Source organism: Kwoniella mangroviensis, assembly GCF_000507465.2.
Source record: "Kwoniella mangroviensis CBS 8507 chromosome 1 map unlocalized Ctg02, whole genome shotgun sequence".
Classification (NCBI taxonomy): Eukaryota; Fungi; Basidiomycota; class Tremellomycetes; order Tremellales; family Cryptococcaceae; genus Kwoniella; species Kwoniella mangrovensis.
In genome coordinates this window covers 3,982,112-3,998,457 of record NW_027062534.1, presented here as the reverse complement: position 1 = coordinate 3,998,457, position 16,346 = coordinate 3,982,112, and the positions used below count along the sequence as shown (strand labels likewise).

At 45.2% G+C, this 16,346-nt stretch overlaps 6 protein-coding genes across 6 annotated transcripts; 2 read left to right on the top strand and 4 right to left on the bottom strand.

The window, feature by feature from the left end:
- Window positions 1-480: 480 nt before the first annotated feature.
- I203_106617 (uncharacterized protein) lies at window positions 481-2,658 on the top strand (the record flags this gene model as incomplete). The annotated part of the gene is made up of 6 exons (XM_019150141.1): window positions 481-589; window positions 651-998; window positions 1,075-1,243; window positions 1,299-1,400; window positions 1,485-1,680; window positions 1,756-2,658. The coding sequence occupies 6 exons, from the start codon at window positions 481-483 to the stop codon at window positions 2,656-2,658; spliced, it is 1,827 nt and encodes a 608-aa protein (XP_019000469.1).
- A 618-nt stretch (window positions 2,659-3,276) lies between these two features.
- Window positions 3,277-4,565, bottom strand: I203_106616 (uncharacterized protein; the record flags this gene model as incomplete). Its single annotated transcript, XM_019150142.1, has 2 exons — window positions 3,277-4,177; window positions 4,252-4,565. 2 exons carry the CDS (start codon window positions 4,563-4,565, stop codon window positions 3,277-3,279), a joined length of 1,215 nt encoding a protein of 404 aa, XP_019000470.1.
- Window positions 4,566-5,557: 992 nt separating this feature from the next.
- I203_106615 (uncharacterized protein) lies at window positions 5,558-6,206 on the bottom strand (the record flags this gene model as incomplete). The annotated part of the gene is made up of 2 exons (XM_065518004.1): window positions 5,558-5,700; window positions 5,789-6,206. The coding sequence occupies 2 exons, from the start codon at window positions 6,204-6,206 to the stop codon at window positions 5,558-5,560; spliced, it is 561 nt and encodes a 186-aa protein (XP_065373308.1).
- A 451-nt stretch (window positions 6,207-6,657) lies between these two features.
- I203_106614 (uncharacterized protein) lies at window positions 6,658-7,856 on the bottom strand (the record flags this gene model as incomplete). The annotated part of the gene is made up of 2 exons (XM_019150144.1): window positions 6,658-7,043; window positions 7,211-7,856. The coding sequence occupies 2 exons, from the start codon at window positions 7,854-7,856 to the stop codon at window positions 6,658-6,660; spliced, it is 1,032 nt and encodes a 343-aa protein (XP_019000472.1).
- Window positions 7,857-8,379: 523 nt separating this feature from the next.
- On the bottom strand, window positions 8,380-11,537 carry I203_106613 (uncharacterized protein; the record flags this gene model as incomplete). Its single annotated transcript, XM_019150145.1, has 4 exons — window positions 8,380-10,284; window positions 10,357-10,478; window positions 10,545-10,566; window positions 10,629-11,537. The coding sequence occupies 4 exons, from the start codon at window positions 11,535-11,537 to the stop codon at window positions 8,380-8,382; spliced, it is 2,958 nt and encodes a 985-aa protein (XP_019000473.1).
- A 417-nt stretch (window positions 11,538-11,954) lies between these two features.
- Window positions 11,955-15,841, top strand: I203_106612 (uncharacterized protein; the record flags this gene model as incomplete). Its single annotated transcript, XM_065518003.1, has 6 exons — window positions 11,955-12,065; window positions 12,140-12,547; window positions 12,613-13,231; window positions 13,315-15,087; window positions 15,193-15,362; window positions 15,446-15,841. The coding sequence occupies 6 exons, from the start codon at window positions 11,955-11,957 to the stop codon at window positions 15,839-15,841; spliced, it is 3,477 nt and encodes a 1,158-aa protein (XP_065373307.1).
- Between the last annotated feature and the right edge of the window lie 505 nt (window positions 15,842-16,346).

The following is a 16,346-nucleotide window of genomic DNA, read 5'->3' as shown; positions in this document are numbered from 1 at the left end:
GGATCATGTTCTCGTCACCTCATTCACTGTCATCATCGTTGTCATTGACTCGTCGTATGTCGTATATCGGTGTCGTGCATGGGATCCCCGCACAGCCTGGATGGACCCTTATATGGGTGGCTCATTTACAGCGATTTCCCTTGTTATGTCAATACACTGTGAAAAGACGTCTGCTTTGCATTCAACGTCTTTTGCATTACCGCATTACTGCGTCACTGACTGCATCATTCGTATGGTTCAACAAAGATCAAGGTTATTGATCGGCAAATTGAGACTGACAGTACAACAATAACATTGGACTCACAACGTCGCTGTAGTGGGAAGGACGACGTCAAAGCAACAAATCCAGAGGTTTTCATCCTATGTGCTCTCATATCGAGACTACCAGATTCCTTTCGCTTCGACAGACCTTGCCTGCTCTTTTAGCAGGCTCTACAGCTGAGGGTTAGAAGAAATATCCAGTATCATCATCATTTCAATATGGTATCTTTAGATGTCACCGAAACGTCCAAATCCCTTGCCGTGGCCGGAGGGTATGTTAGTATATTCGGAATTTTCAGTTATTTCGTCAAAGAGAAGCTTTTCATGTGTGAGCGGTCACTCCTCATTGTCTCTACAAGTATTTTGCTGACGCTTTCGCGATCATGCAGCCGAAGCTCTCATCGCTCTACTTGTAGGAATCATAACCGGCCCAATCGCTCTGAGTTGGTTCGATCCCTTTTCTTGGTCCGACGATCAATACTACCTCACACACCAGATCACTCGGGTGGTCATCGCAATCCAAGTGTTGTTCACCGGAATCGCATTACCCAAAAGATATTTGAAGAGAGAATGGTTATCACTAGTCACGCTCTTAGGACCCATCATGACTACCGCTTGGTTCGTTTCTAGTCTTTTGATATGGGGTTTAATCCCTGGTCTGACATTCTTGGAATCGCTGGTGATCGGAGCATGTGTGACGCCCACCGATCCCGTGCTGAGTAATGCTATATGCAAGGGTGAGTAAGCTATTCTTTTCCTAATCCATCGCTGCTCCAAAAGCAGTTCAAACTGAGAATACTATGCCCAATTCAGGTCGATATGCCGAGAAGAACGTCCCGCTTCACGTCAGAAATATCATCGTAGCCGAAGCAGGTGCCAATGACGGCTTGGGATTCCCATTCCTTTTCTTGGGACTGTATCTAATTTTGATCCATGAGCCTACTCATCCTCGACATTCAATTGGAGGAGCGATCGGTGAATGGTCAGTGCAACGTATACCAAATAAATGGCTTACGGCTAAAATACCCTTCCCAAAGGTTCTACAATATCCTGTTCTACCAAATCATACTATCTTGTCTGATTGGGGCCGCAGTAGGACTCATAGCGAGGAAGTTATTGAAATTCGCTAAACAGAGGCAGTAAGTATCATCAACTCAGATTGTGTCACCTCTTTCAGTTGTACTGATTTGAACCAAAACTAACGTCTTTGTATGCATACGTAGATTGATCGACCACGAATCCTTCCTATCCTTCGGGGTAGCTTTGACCTTCTTCACACTAGGTTGGGTAGGAATGATTGGTTCAGATGATATTTTATGCTGTTTTGTGGTCGGAAACTCCTTCACATGGGATGATTGGTTCAGATTGGAAACTGAGGATGCTGGATTTCAAGATGTCATTGATCAGCTATTAAACAGCGTAAGCTTCTAGCTCGCTCATCACTTCCTATGAAGGAAGAGTAAATAATGATTGACGTCCCCTTGTGCTCAATAGGCAATCTTCCTGTACGTCGGTGCGATCATTCCTTGGTCGGACTTCTCCAAATACTCCTTATCACCCTGGCGTCTGGTTGTCTTAGGCATATTGATCATGCTCCTCAGAAGATTACCATGGGTATGGGCTCTATCACGTTGGATACCCGCTCTCAAGACCCATCGGGAAAGTGTCTTCGCGGGATTCTTCGGTCCTATAGGTGTAGGAGCGGTCTTCTACGTCCAAGTCGCTCTTGACGTTATTCCGGAAGACGGCACGAGAGGACACCTACGAGAGGTTTTGCTGCCCGTCGTGTATTTTTTGGTATTGACCAGTGTGGTCGTACATGGAGTTACGATTCCAATTGGGAAGGGAGGATTCAGACTGGCTAGAACAATGACGATGAGTGGATCTAGGAATGCGACTGGAGCGAATGAAGGGATGGTATCGAGATTACCACCACCTGTCGAATTGCCTTCAAGATCTCAAACGCAATCTATATCCGTTTCAGGTCATGATGGTACACCGATGCCTCTGCCTCTACAAGATCACAAACTTGGTAGTCAACCTCCTCCTGAATTCTCAGCTGATCGCGATAGAATCCGATTCGGGGATCTCGACCCCGACTCTACGACAGCAGCAACAACGATTGATCAGAAAACACCTATTGGAATTTTATCGAGAAGAAATTCAAGTGAGAACGTGAGGGACACTGATACCCAGGAGGCGAAGGCGAGTGATGATCGATTGCCTGAAACGGATGACACTAGCTCTAGACCTGGTTTAGAGGGGAGTCGCCCAAGTAGGATTTGGGTGGAGGGTCATGATATTGTAGAAGAGAGTGAAGATGGTGAGACAGTCAGGGTCATTCATGGCGATAAAGGTGATCGGCATGTGCATACACACCATAGGAACAAAGATTGAATACTGTATGAATGCCAGAGGAATTGAGATAGGGAACCTGACTGCTTTTTTTGAGATTTCCTGTATCAATGTGATGGTTATGGTATCTCGGTTCCAATTCATAATACATCATTTCAGCTACTGTAGATTGCAGCATCTTGTCTTGAAACTTTCACAGTTCTTTTTTCTTCCTTGTGATCGAGAAAGCACCTCGTCTGTGCTCGTGCAGGACTTGTACACTGAGTTACTATATCATATCTCGACAATCCCAGCTTACTTCTGTATGAGGGGATTGTGGATCTCTGTTCTTGGGTTCATTGAAGATTACCGAAACTGATGCATATCAACAAAAAAAGACAGTCCATCGAGCATTATACAAAGGCAATGAGAAAAGAAACATTATTACATCATGATACATCCAATTATGTACAGTATGGAAACACAGTAATCACATTAACCAGAACCGTACTGTCCATTGTCCATTGTCCATTGCCCATTGCCCATTGTACATTATCCATTCCCCAGGTTGCGAAACGACACTAACCAAAATCCATCCCGGGATCTTGGGAAACTCTTTCCAGACTCAGGTGCACCTTCAGTGTACCTTTCTGTAAGACCTGCAAATCTGTTAAACGACACCTATTGATCGTTATCCCCGGTGTTGCCAGGTGTATTTCCTTCACTTGAAGATTGACTTGGTACTGGTGCTGCGTCGGTCACGCTGCTAGTGCTTCCTGAATGAGCTTGAGATTCAGAACAATCTCCCTCCGAGCCAGAAGTGGTGGGTATAGCCTCACTGGAAGTGGGAGTAGCAGCGTTTGAAGTAAAGCCTGACAGAGGGCTTGTAGGCGCACCTACACCCCCTGAAGAGGTAGGTGTGGCACCTGGTTGAGAACAGTCGCATGGGGTACCGCTTGCATCGGCACATCCTCCAGTCGGAACGGAGGTATCGAAGGTGGGAGTCGCTGCCATTGAGGTAGTACCGGATGGGACGGAAGATGATTCGATAGGGGTAGCATCGGGCTGAGAGCAATCGCATGGTGTGCCACTTTGATCGGCACATTGACTTTGGGACGACGAAGTTGGCGCCGTCGCACTGGCAGTATCGATTGTAGGCGTAGCTGCATTGGACGTCTCCCCTGCTGAGACGGTGGGTAATCCAGTACCAGCTGGCTCAGTGGGTGTAGCACCTGACTGAGAGCAATCGCAAGGTGCACCGTTCGAGTCGACGCATCCACCTACAGATGAAGTAGGTGTTGGGATATTCAATGATGGTGTCGAAGCTCCGATATCCGAAGTAGGCACGGTATCGGAAGTTGGAGCAGCTGCCATAGAAGTAGTTCCGGCCTGACTAGTGGGCAAAATGGTATCGCTTATCATAGGTGTAGCACCGGGCTGTGAACAATCGCATGGAGATCTACTGGCATCCGCGCAACCAACATCCGACTGCGTAGGAACAGCAGCGTTCGAAGTGGTACCGGTAGTGGTGGGACCGCCGAAAGGAGCGGCATTGGGTAATGAACAATCACATGGTGTACCACTTTTATCCGCACAATTCTCTCCTCCTGGAAATCCAGTAGGAAGTCCTCCAAAACCTCCTCCTCCTCAGGGAACCCAAGTGAGTCGGTACAATCCTCAGGATTGTGATTCCCGAAGGACACCGATCCTGACTCGGAGATTGTGGCTGAAGGAGAAGAGTCGATCTCGGTAGTAGACGTTTCCTCATGGAAGTTGGTCACTGTAGATGCGGAGAGGATGCCATTGGTCGGAGCAGCAGCATTTTCGGTGGTGCCGGAGACTGAGCTGGTGGGTGCTTCGGTATTTCTGACTACCAATTCTCCATTTTCGAGTGGTCTAGCTGTTGAGAGTGGTAAGTGGATAAGGGGAAGTAAGAGAGCGAAAAGGATCTGGAAAGAGGTGGATCGCATGTTGTTGTGGAGATCTGCTGATTGGTAGATCTGATTGTATGAGACCGAGAAAGAGATATTGTAAGACCAAGGATGCAAAGTGGCTATAATGGTTTGTAACAGAACTAAAAGTCAAAGATACTGAATATCAAAAGTGAGTTCACAGAACTGACTATGTGATTGATTGTATACTGATCGTTTGATGATGACAGAAGGTTTGTTGGATCAACTCCTTATAGGTGGTTTAATATATCTTCAGGATGCCAAAGCTTACTGGAAATGTCAGCAGCTTCAAGACTTTGTGAATTCGCTCAGAGAACGATAAATTAAAAATGGAAGTGAAGTGTAGATGATACCACTTAATCGGCAATTGACAGATCATACATTTCTCGACAATCATTGCATCATCCTTTCATTCATCTTCCAGCCTATGCCGAAAGCGATGTACAGGATCCTTTTGGTCTGTGAAGGCAGTGTGAATTCATTTCATCTTCTCAAAAATAAGGTACCCACTCTTTTCATATGATGGCATCGATAAGGTAGATTGAGAGCGTCCTTTGGCATGGCACTCGTTGATGATTTTCCACTCTCTCGATTATGTGCCACCGTGATGCTCCCTACTCAGCTTCTACATCATGAAGGGAGAGGCTGCAAAAGGCTAGGACGGTCGGTCTTCGTCTCGAAGGATTTCAGGCTCGCAAGATTAGAGATAGTCAAGATGGGCACAAAAGGAATTTGAGTTTCATCCCAAACCTGAATTTCAGTTAATCACAAGAGCGTCACATGCATTGAGGGTTGATGCTGGACGCCACTAGTGCATCTACACTCTCTCAATGATATTTTGTCGAAGAATAAATCAATATCTATTTCTGACTTTCTACTTCAGGCGATACGACATGAGAGTGGCAATGTCTGATCATGAACGATACTGGATTTGAACTATTTCACACAACATCTTGATTCTACAACTTGTAGAGTTTGACGAGGATCGTGGCTGCTCGTGACTGATCTGACTACCCTTCACCTAACAACTCTGGATCGTAAGCTCCAGCTTGATCTCTCAGTATCCCCAAATTCCATTCTCTTCTACAAGCTGGGCAATGCGTTCTTCCCTGGACGCCAGTGATATACCGAACAACGCAAGATATACAAAATACTACAGTGCAGTGTTACAAGACAATTCCCAACAAATTGCATCAGCGTCAATCTGCTTTTCTTGGTTGTCAAAGGGTAAATGGACTTACATACACCACAATCTTCTTGATCACAGGACCAAATAGCCAGCCCACCATCTACACCACCTTTCCCTTCACTGATAGCTTTGGAAAGTACATCTATGATCTCTTCAGAACAAATGACACATTCAAACGGTACGATCTCTTCCTTCTCGTCTTTTTTCTTCTGATTTCTTCTCAATTCTTCAGAGCGGCCATCATCCGCCCAGTCGATGTCAAGGTGTCTCCCTTGTTCCACTTGTTGTCGAGCTAATCTCCGTTCTTGATCTAGTCGTCTATAGTTTTGTCTTAGTTCTTTGGCAGCTTGATCCTCCTTCTTCCTCTTTTTCTTGTACATCTTCTCCTTAGGTAAAGCTTTATCGATCTTACGAATAGCATTCTTCTTCGCTTGGCGAGTGGGTCGGGGAGTATCAGATTCCTCTGACATGATGCTCGATGAATTGGATAGTGTGATGTGTTGCGAGACATGGAAGGTTCTGTAGCTGAGGGTATCACTTCGTAGGTTTCTCAGAGGTTGTAAAGATTCAACAGAAATAGATTAGAGGAACGTAGAAGGATGAAAAGTTGAATGAACGAAAAGTGCGAGGACACCGTCATTCACTTACTGATCATAGATGAGGAAATATATTTCACATGTTTACTCTACAGTGACATAATCTACAATAAGATGGAATGATATTGAACATGTTATGTATTTATAGTATACTTCCTATTTTACTGTATTTGAGGTACATACTAGACTCGATCAATTGTCCAAAACACATTCTTTACTTCATATGGTGTTTTCAACTATAGCTATATCCGCAACATCTTCCAAATTATTAACATGTCTGATACCTCAGAAACAAAACGGTGCTCCACAGTCCGTTTTCCGGTTCCTAACGAACGTATCGATTGGTAGTTCCAGCCCTATCGGCAGAACTACCACCTCTATTCATACCTTTCATCGCCTCTCTCGCTGGTATAGCTGCTTTTGGCAATCTCCCATTCCCGACCTGTACGAAGCCATCGACTGAAGTAAGGGGAGCTGCAGTATTATGCGTAGTGGTATTATCATTCGTTTCGGTTTGGGTATTTGCAGTTACTGAAGGTGTTTGTTGCCCGGACGCCAAATCAGGGTATGTCGAAGAATCATAAGCTTTAGCTTGATCTCTCATTTCCTCTACATTCCACTCCCTCGTACATGCCGGACAAGTCGGTTTTGCAACTGGCGTTGTGGAAATTGATCGATCGATACATGCGATTGCACATTCGATGCAGAATACTACATATAGACCGATAACGTCAGCTCTTCTCTCTTTCAGTAAGCCGAAGGAAAACGAAAGTGATCATGGTATGAAAAATGCAAAGAGCAAAACATACCGAGATCAACTTGATCTACAGCTGTATTTGTGTGTATGAATTTGTGAATCAAGGATAACGTTCACTCACAAGCACCACATCCTGCTAGTTCGCAACTCCACAATCCCAATCCACCTCCAATCCCACCTTTGCCTTCTTTCTCCGCTTTCGCCAGGATCTCAGAGATCTCCTCGGAACAAATGATACATTCAGCTTCGATCTCTTGATGTTGGTGGTTGTGCGATACGTGCGGGGGAGCGAGAGTGGACGAAGAGGTCGCTTTAGCTTTAGCTTTAGGAGTGACAAGCTGACGTGAGCCGACGGAGTTAGTGATAAATGATGAGGGAGGTACTCGTTGACGAGATTTTCCCTTGGACGAGGAAGAGGAAGAAGAAGCAATTGGGTTGACTGCCTTGGCATAAGAAGTAGGATGAGTCTGATTCTGAGGATGAGTCTTCTTAGGTGCGGGTGCGGGTGAACCTGTCTTCTTGGAGGTAGATAAAAACACTACGTCGGACCCTGAAGAAAATTGGGATAGAGTGACTTTCGATCTCGTATTCCTAGCAGGAGAATCTTCTTGATCCTCATCGCTCACTTCTATGGCTTGGTCAGGAGGTGAAAGAAGGCTATAATCGATTCGTCCCGTACCGGCACCGGTCAATTTTGATTTTGCAGTCGAGGGTTTAGGAGAAGGTGTACAAGGTGGTGGACGTTTCTTCCTGTTTGACTTTGCCATTTTCACTTAGACCTTATGATTGAAGTCTCCTCTTGACCTTTGTTCGAGGGAGGAAGAGGACAGTGAGAGATGTCAGCGCGTGGACATGATGGAAAAAGAAAAGTAAGAAAGATTACAGGTCACGGTTGTACATATACTCGTATATATCTATCTGTTTTCTTCAATGCGATCATCTGCCGTGTGTGTGTTTCTGCGGAGGATACCGATCGACACTCCCCATGTCCTTCTCGAGGGGGTCTGTGCTGGTTCTGCGACATGGGCAGGGATGGTCCGTGCGTCTCTGCTTTGACCGACACGAACAACCTGGATCGACTGGGAATGTGTAAAAGTGCCACCTTCAGCATCAGGTTCCACGGTTGCTGTTGCTTGTACTTCATATTTCCTATCCTTCTAAACAAGTCGTCCCTCACGCAGCGATCAGAACAGATAGTCAAGTATCGAACGACACAGCAGTAGAATCGTATACATGATGCAGTTTGCATTTTATGAACGATACAACCAATCATACATCGACATCCAACATTCATTTGCCACTCTTCACCTTCCCACCCCCGCTCCCAGTCGTATTCGTATTTCCAACCTTCTTCAAATCCTCCGGAACAATCATCAAGCTCCTCACATTGAATGGAAGTAACTTGGCGGCTTCGTAATCCCTCATCTTCTTCAAAGCGGGTAGAGGATAGAATTTGGCCAAGGCGACTAGTTCCAATCGGAGTTTTCTTAAAGAGGCGGTATCTCCTGGATCTACCGATGGCGTCGGAACAACAGTAGGCGTGTTATTGTTACTAGGTGGATTGATACTGGCAGGTTTAAAAGGTGGCTGAGGTGAGGCAGGTGCTGATGATAGAGGTGAAGAGACTGTCGATTTTGGTTGTTCAATTCCATTCGGATTTTGAACTTCCAGCTTGATTTGCTTATCTGCAATCTCTTCCATCTCAACATCACCATCATTGCCCTGCTTCTTTCTCTCATCAGACTCATTTGCCATTTTCTGACGCTCTTTTTCCGTTATTTCCTTATCCAACCGTTGGATCTCTCCCCCTATCCACTCCAAACCCATTTTGATTCCCTGAGACCCGCCTACTCTCGCACCCACCCCTTGATGTAGGAAATCATTCTCCAGCCTCAAGAGAGGCTTGATATCTAATGGATTGGTTGGCAAGGTCATTTCCCTCAGGGCGATTCGAGCATAAGCATCTGAGGTCATCTTTCTGATCCATTCGGGACGAGAATGTAATGGTTTGGATAAGTCTTGTATGGTTTGACGATATATTGAACGTGCCTTGGATTTAGACAGGATACCATCATGCCATTGTTCGAGGACATATTCATCTAGTGGTATTGAATCTTCTTGTTCCGTTTGATTCTCGACAACAGGTTTGTGCTCTTCTTCATTTTCATTCACCTTTGATCCGATTGGAGAACCAGGCGTACTCGCCCCTTTCATAGCTCCTTCAACAAATCTCATCACACTGTTAAGATAAGCTTCTCCCTGCGTACTACCACCCGTGGTGATATCTCCAATCCAATCAATCGAATTTCTTCCAAATTTACTATTCGTATCTTCATATATGTTCGTCAAATTCATGGTAGCAGGTGGTGGTGGTAATTGATCATTTCTACTGTTTGCCCTTCTAGGTTTGCTTGGTCTGAGGTGTTCAGACAACACCTCTTCGTCCTCAATCTCGTTCCCCATACCCATCCTTCTTCTACGATATTTCATTTCTTCTGTGATCTCATTGTCATTACCCCACTTTTCTAATCCCACTTCTTTCTCTACTACCTTATCCCATCGGGGATTATACGGAGCATACGGAATGGGCGGTTGTCCAGCTACAGTCGAAGGTCCAGATAAATTCGCATCACTCTCCCACCATTGCCCTGTACCGGTCCCAACACCTGCATTTCTAGTTTCCTTCCAATCTATCAATTTATCCTTTCTGGACACTTTCCACCGTTCGAGTAATGAAATCGGATCGTCCATCTCAGCTATATCTCTCGTACCGTCAATTTCCCAATGTCTCCATTTCCCACTAAACTTTTCTCTACTCCTGACTATTCTCTTCGCATGAACCCTCTTTCCTCCATTCAAGTTCCATCCTACCGCCAGAGCCTGAAGGGAGTTCGGGGGGAAATCAAGCATTTGTTCAGGTATATGCGATAGTGGCGGGATTTCCTCGGCGCGTCGGAGAGAATCTTCAAGAGCAGCTGTACCCTCTCTTCCTGATAGGACGGAATAACCCCTGCCCCTACTTCCAAATGGAGTGGCTGATTCTCTCGTAGGTGAGGGTGAAGGAGTTAAGACTAGTGGTTTGGACCTTTCGACGTGTTTTATTCCTATCGTCAGAATTCGAGCAGCAGAGTTGTATGGGATCGATCCGGGTGGGTTGAACTTCTGAGCTGCATCTACAAGTAAATGCAAATCGGCCTGGATCGATGACGAAGTGTCAGCTTAGCTCAACTCAAATATTTTAGCGAAATTAGGAAAGCGAAAGCTCACCTCGAGTTGCTCGACACTGGTGTATTCCCCAGAATCGACTTTCCGCTGCATCGTACCCATGTCCATCATCTTATCTTCACCACCTATGACATCGAGGTAGTCTGGGAAGGCTTCCAGGTCGACTATATGATGAGATCATATCAGCTTAAAATGTACAAAATGCACGTAGCGCACTCGAAATAGCTAACCTGGTTCTTCGAAAAGCGCGTACTGATAATTAAGAAATGTATATTAGCTTGTTATTCACCGATCTCGTAGGAAAGGTATCTCACATCATCTTTCCTCCTCATCTCAGCCAGAGTCCTATTTAACAATTCTTTCAGGGGTCTCTTGATTCTCATCCATTTCCCACCAGTTCTATGTCCACGCGTACTACTCTGAGGGGTCTGCATCTGAGTATCTTCTCCCAAACCATTATGGGGCGTGCCAACATTCGGTATCTCACCATTATACGCTGATGGACTCAGAGGATTAGACAAGGAAAGAGGATCGGGCGAAGTAGCTTCCGAGGAATTATTCGTATTTGATGGAGTTTCAAATGGACTTGATTGCTCGGATGAAACTTGCGCCAGCGGTAAAGAAGATCTGGTAGGTGTCGAGATACTTTCAGATAATAACCTTGAAGGTATAGCTGATGGTTTCGGTATTGGTCTTCTCCCTTTGGACAAATTAGATTTGGATGTTCGTGGAGTTGATTTCGATTGGGTTTGAGTTTTCTTCTTGGTCGTACTACCAGTACCGGTATTTGATTTCGAAGGTCTACCTCTTGTTGCTGAAGGCGTGGGTGTTGATGGAGCTGGAGGAATAGGAGATTCGTTTGGAATGGTTTGATGTCCTAACAACGAAGACGGGTTGGGTAGAGTGATCCTTGATGGTCCAGCTTGATTCTCATCTTCCTCGTTCAGCGATATTTCATTTACAGGCGTAAACGATACAGGTGTCGATATAAATACCTTTGATTTACCTTTTTTCTTCTTGCTTCCATCGTCCCCAGAGGGAGTGGAGATTGGAACACCTTCATTCTGATCGTTATCACGAGGAAACTCTTTCCTCTTTTTACCTGTGGTGAGAGTGAGAGTAGGTGTAGTTGGAGCAGCGGTAGGAGCGGGAGTAGCGAGTTTTGAGCCTAGAGACAGTTTCAATTTTATCGGTGCTATCTTGGGTGTTGACGGGTCTGCCATGATAGGGAGACAGGAACAGATCTAAGATGGATCTCTATGGGTAAATTGGTGATAGCAGGAGGGGGAAGGGGGTGGACCAGTCGAGTGGAGGAGGTCTTCAGTCGTGTTTGGATTTGTCGAATTGGATGGATTCGAAGAAATATGGTGAAAGACCATCGAGGGGAATTGCCGCCGTACCGTGCGCAACGAACAAAGGTTTTGTTTGACACATAGCTTCATTGACAAGTTATTTGCTCGCACCATTTTAGGACCACGTGTTTTTGCAGCAATCACGTGACTTGCCGCATGAATTTCAGAAATCCCCTCTGTCGCTCAATCCAAGCTGCAGAATAACTCCAAAGATACCTGTTGATCTCGCATTCGACACTGCATACACATATCACCACTTGCTCATACCCGTGAGATCCACCTAGCAAGATGGAACAATCACACAGAACCCATCATAAGCCTTCGGCAGGTAACAAGCATGCTAAGAAAGACGCTGCCAAGGGGATAGACAGGACAGGTGGGAAGGGATTCAATCCCAAGGTGAGTTTGTACTCTTAGCTGCTGATCCAATAGTCGTGCTACCCAGCTGAACAATCGTTACCATACGTCAACAGGCCTTCACCAACACGTCTTTTCGAGCTGCTGATCGAGCAGCAAGGAGAACAGCCGAGAAAGATCAAAGGCGATTACATGTCCCGCTCGTCAACCGGAATCCAGAAGAGAGGAAGGTGACCTCAGCAAAAGGTCAAGGCATGGATGAAGGTAAATTACCACCACCACCTATCGTCGTCGGTATAGTAGGTCCACCAGGTGTCGGTAAATCGACTTTGCTTCGATCACTCGTAAGGAGATATACCAAACACAACCTCAATCAACCCCAGGGTCCGATCACGGTGGTATCTGGTAAAACGAGGAGAATCACTTTTATAGAATGTGGGAATGATTTGAACTCCATGATAGATCTGGGTAAAGTGGTGGACCTTGTTTTGTTGATGATCGATGGTTCTTTTGGATTTGAAATGGTAAGTCAGCTGACAGAATATAACTAGCAATAAAAAAACTGATGTGGTATATCTATCAAATTTAGGAAACGTTTGAATTCCTAAATATCCTTCAATCACACGGTTTCCCCAAAGTCATTGGACTCCTTACACATCTCGATTTAATCAAAAAAGCATCTACCCTTAAAGATACCAAGAAACGTCTCAAACATCGATTCTGGACGGAAATTTATCAAGGAGCTAAGCTATTTTCATTATCGGGAGTGATGAATGGTCGGTATCCCGATGCTGAAATCAACCTCTTATCAAGATTCATCAGTGTAATGAAATTCAGACCATTGGTATTCCGCAATCAACATCCATACCTTCTAGCAGACAGAATTCAAGATATGACACCCCGAGAACTTATACGTGAAAATCCGAAGATTGATCGAACGATTACGCTATATGGATATTTGAGAGGACCCAATCTACCTCCTCGGAATGCGAAGATACATATACCCGGTGCGGGGGATTTGGAAGTGAAGAACGTAGAGAGGTTATCGGATCCATGTCCCCTACCCACGCTGGAGAGTGAGAGGAGGAGGAAAATGGGTGAAAAGGCAAAACTCATCCATGCGCCCATGAGTGATGTGGGAGGAGTCATGTACGATAAAGATGCCGTGTATATTAACGTACCGGGAAGTTTCACCAAAGGAGGTGATGGTGAGTGATACGCAACCGCCACTGGATTTTAAACAGTCAGAGAGAGGTAGTCGTGCTGATGTTGAACAATCAATCGTTTGTAGCTCCCCATGGTGAAGGTGAAAAGATGGTAATGGATCTACAAGATGCCAATCGAACTTTTGCCGATGGTATACAAAATTCGGAAATCCGATTGTTCGGTCATTCATCTGCGCCTCTCGAAGTCAGCCAACAGCAGAGAGTCAGAAGAGCTGCTGCACCTCGATCGGGTGGTCCGATGCTTGGTAGTGCCGATGACGAAGAGTACGATAGCGATGAGGACGGAGAAGATTTAGAGGATGAAGATGGAGAAGGTATGGTTAATGGATTCGATAATGAATCGGAGGAAGAAGGAGATGTCAGATATGCTGAATCGGATTCAGATAATGATGATCTTGAGTTCGCCACTGGGTTCGAGCAGGATGGCAAAATCGTCAATATCGATGATGAAGATATCGATGGAGAAGAGAACGATGATATCGAAGACGACGACGAAGATGAAGACGATGAAGACGTACCTCAATGGAAACGAAATTTATCCGATCGAGCAGCTACTTCCTTCGCTGAACGAATGGGCAAGAGGCGAGATCTCATGTCGTTGATCTACAACTCCGAATTATCTCCTGAAGAGATCGCTGCTGGAAAGACTAGACCCTCATCAGCCGATGCGGAATCTTCGCGTATGGCTCAAGGAGATGATCTCTTCCAGATCTCCAGAGAAGAAAACAAAGGAGATGAAGGCGATCAGCTCAAAGAACCGGTAGATGATGAAGCGCTGAAAGCTAAATGGGATGATGAAGAAATGTTGAATTCACTTAAAGAGATGTTCATATCTGGACCAGTGGGAGAAGTGGACGCGGAGGGCAATCCGTATGAAGAAGATGGTGAAGGATTCGAGGATCTGGAAGATGGGGATGATGACGAAGAAGATGGAGATGGTGTACCATACGTCGGAGTCAAACCATCCGCAGCGGATTCGGGATTAGATCACGAGACTGCTCGAGCTCAAGCGGCAGCGAAGAAGCAGGCTGCTCTGAAAGCCAAATTTGACGAACAATACGATAATGATTCGGACGATGATGGAGATAAGATGGATTTCTACGATCAACAGAAGAACGAAATGGCCAAACAACGTCAACTGAACGAAGACGAATTCCAAGGAATCGATATTGATGCACGAGCTCAGATCGAGGGATATCGATCGGGAATGTATGTGAGATTGGAAATCACCGAAGTACCTTGTGAGATGATTGAGCATTTCGATCCGAGATTCCCTATAATCGTCGGTGGACTTTTAGCTGCAGAAGAACGATTTGGCTATTTGACAGTCCGAATTAAACGACATAGATGGTTCACTCGTACGCTCAAGACCAATAATCCAATAATATTCTCCCTTGGATGGAGGCGATTCCAATCTTTACCGATATATCATTTAGACGATCATTCGATTCGAAACCGTCTATTGAAATATACACCAGAACATATGCATTGTTACGCAACGTTCTATGGACCTGTCTCAGCGCCCAATACAGGTTTCTGCGCTTTCAATTCCCTCACGGACGATTCGCCCGGATTTAGAGTATCGGCAACAGGAGTTGTATTGGATATTGATCGATCGACAAAGATAGTGAAGAAATTGAAATTGACCGGTACACCTTATAAGATATTTAAGAATACGGCGTTCATCAAAGATATGTTCAACTCTGCTTTGGAAGTTGCCAAGTTTGAGGGAGCGAACATCAAGACTGTTTCTGGAATTAGAGGTCAGGTCAAAAAGGCTCAGAGTAAACCTGATGGTGCTTTTAGAGCTACTTTCGAGGATAAGATCTTAATGAGGGGTGAGTATATATTTCGTCATCTCTTATATCTCATTCGATTGTGATTCTTTTTCCTTTCGGTGATCGAAGTAGAGCAACGAAGCTGAACCTACGATCCCATTACAGACATTGTCTTCCTCAGGGCATGGTACTCCATCGAACCCAAGAAACTGTACAACCCTGTTTGTTCTTTATTGTTAGCAGATAAAGGTGTTTGGAGAGGTATGAGGTTGACAGGTCAGATAAGACGGGATGAAGGTATAAAGACTCCCTTGGATATCAACTCAGCTTATAAGGTCAGTCTATATCTAGCATCAGCTGTGGCTGTGCGAGTCATCTGTGAATACAGCTGACTTAAGATTGTGAATGATTCGTGTAGCCGATTGAACGTACTACCAGACGATTCAATACCCTCAAAGTCCCTCGAAAACTCGAAGCGTCCCTACCCTACGCCTCAAAGACCAAAGCCGTTGCACCTCAGAAGAAACCTACTTACCTCCAATCGAGAGCTGTAGTAATGACCGATGAAGAGAAGAAGGCAGTGACGCTATTACAGCAAATCCAAACGTTGAAGAAGGATAAGGTAGCAAGGCGTAAAGAGAAACAAGAAGAAAGGAGAAAGGAGCATCGAAAGAAAGTAGGAGTGGTCGATGAGAAGTTGCAAGCGAAATTGAAAGAAGAGAAGAAAGAGAGGTTCAAGATGGAGGGATTGAAGAGAAAGAGGGAGGAAGCTGCTGCTGAAGGGAAATACGGTAAGAAACGGACTAGGGATTAGATGTTGTAGGTTAGAGGTTCATTGGGCTGCACTCACGGTGTATATGCACGTCGATCTTTGTTGGAGTAGACGTGGCACTCACACGCCTGTCGTGGTAAGACTGCCAATTTTCCGTTTACTGACATACTACGGCATGTGCGATCACGAATGACGAAGTGGAGATGTTGATGACATGTCATGTGAAGAACCTTACATATCATGCGAAGAACATTCTTCGTGGTGTCACTGGCGTACTAACACTTACTTCTTTTCATTGGGATTGGGATTACAACGTGGATATCGCTTCCCCGTTGCTTTCGGACGTACGTCTGCCATCGGTTCTATTTTATGGGAATTAACTAACGCTGTCTCAGTCTGTGAGAAGATGGGAGAGAAAACACAGCAGAACCGACCCTGATTAGACGATTCTGTGTAACTCTTCATGCGATGTACAGGTGCTGCCGTATCGTATGTCATCTATATAAGGATAAGAGGTTTTTTTTCTCTCATCCCTCTCTCTTTCTCT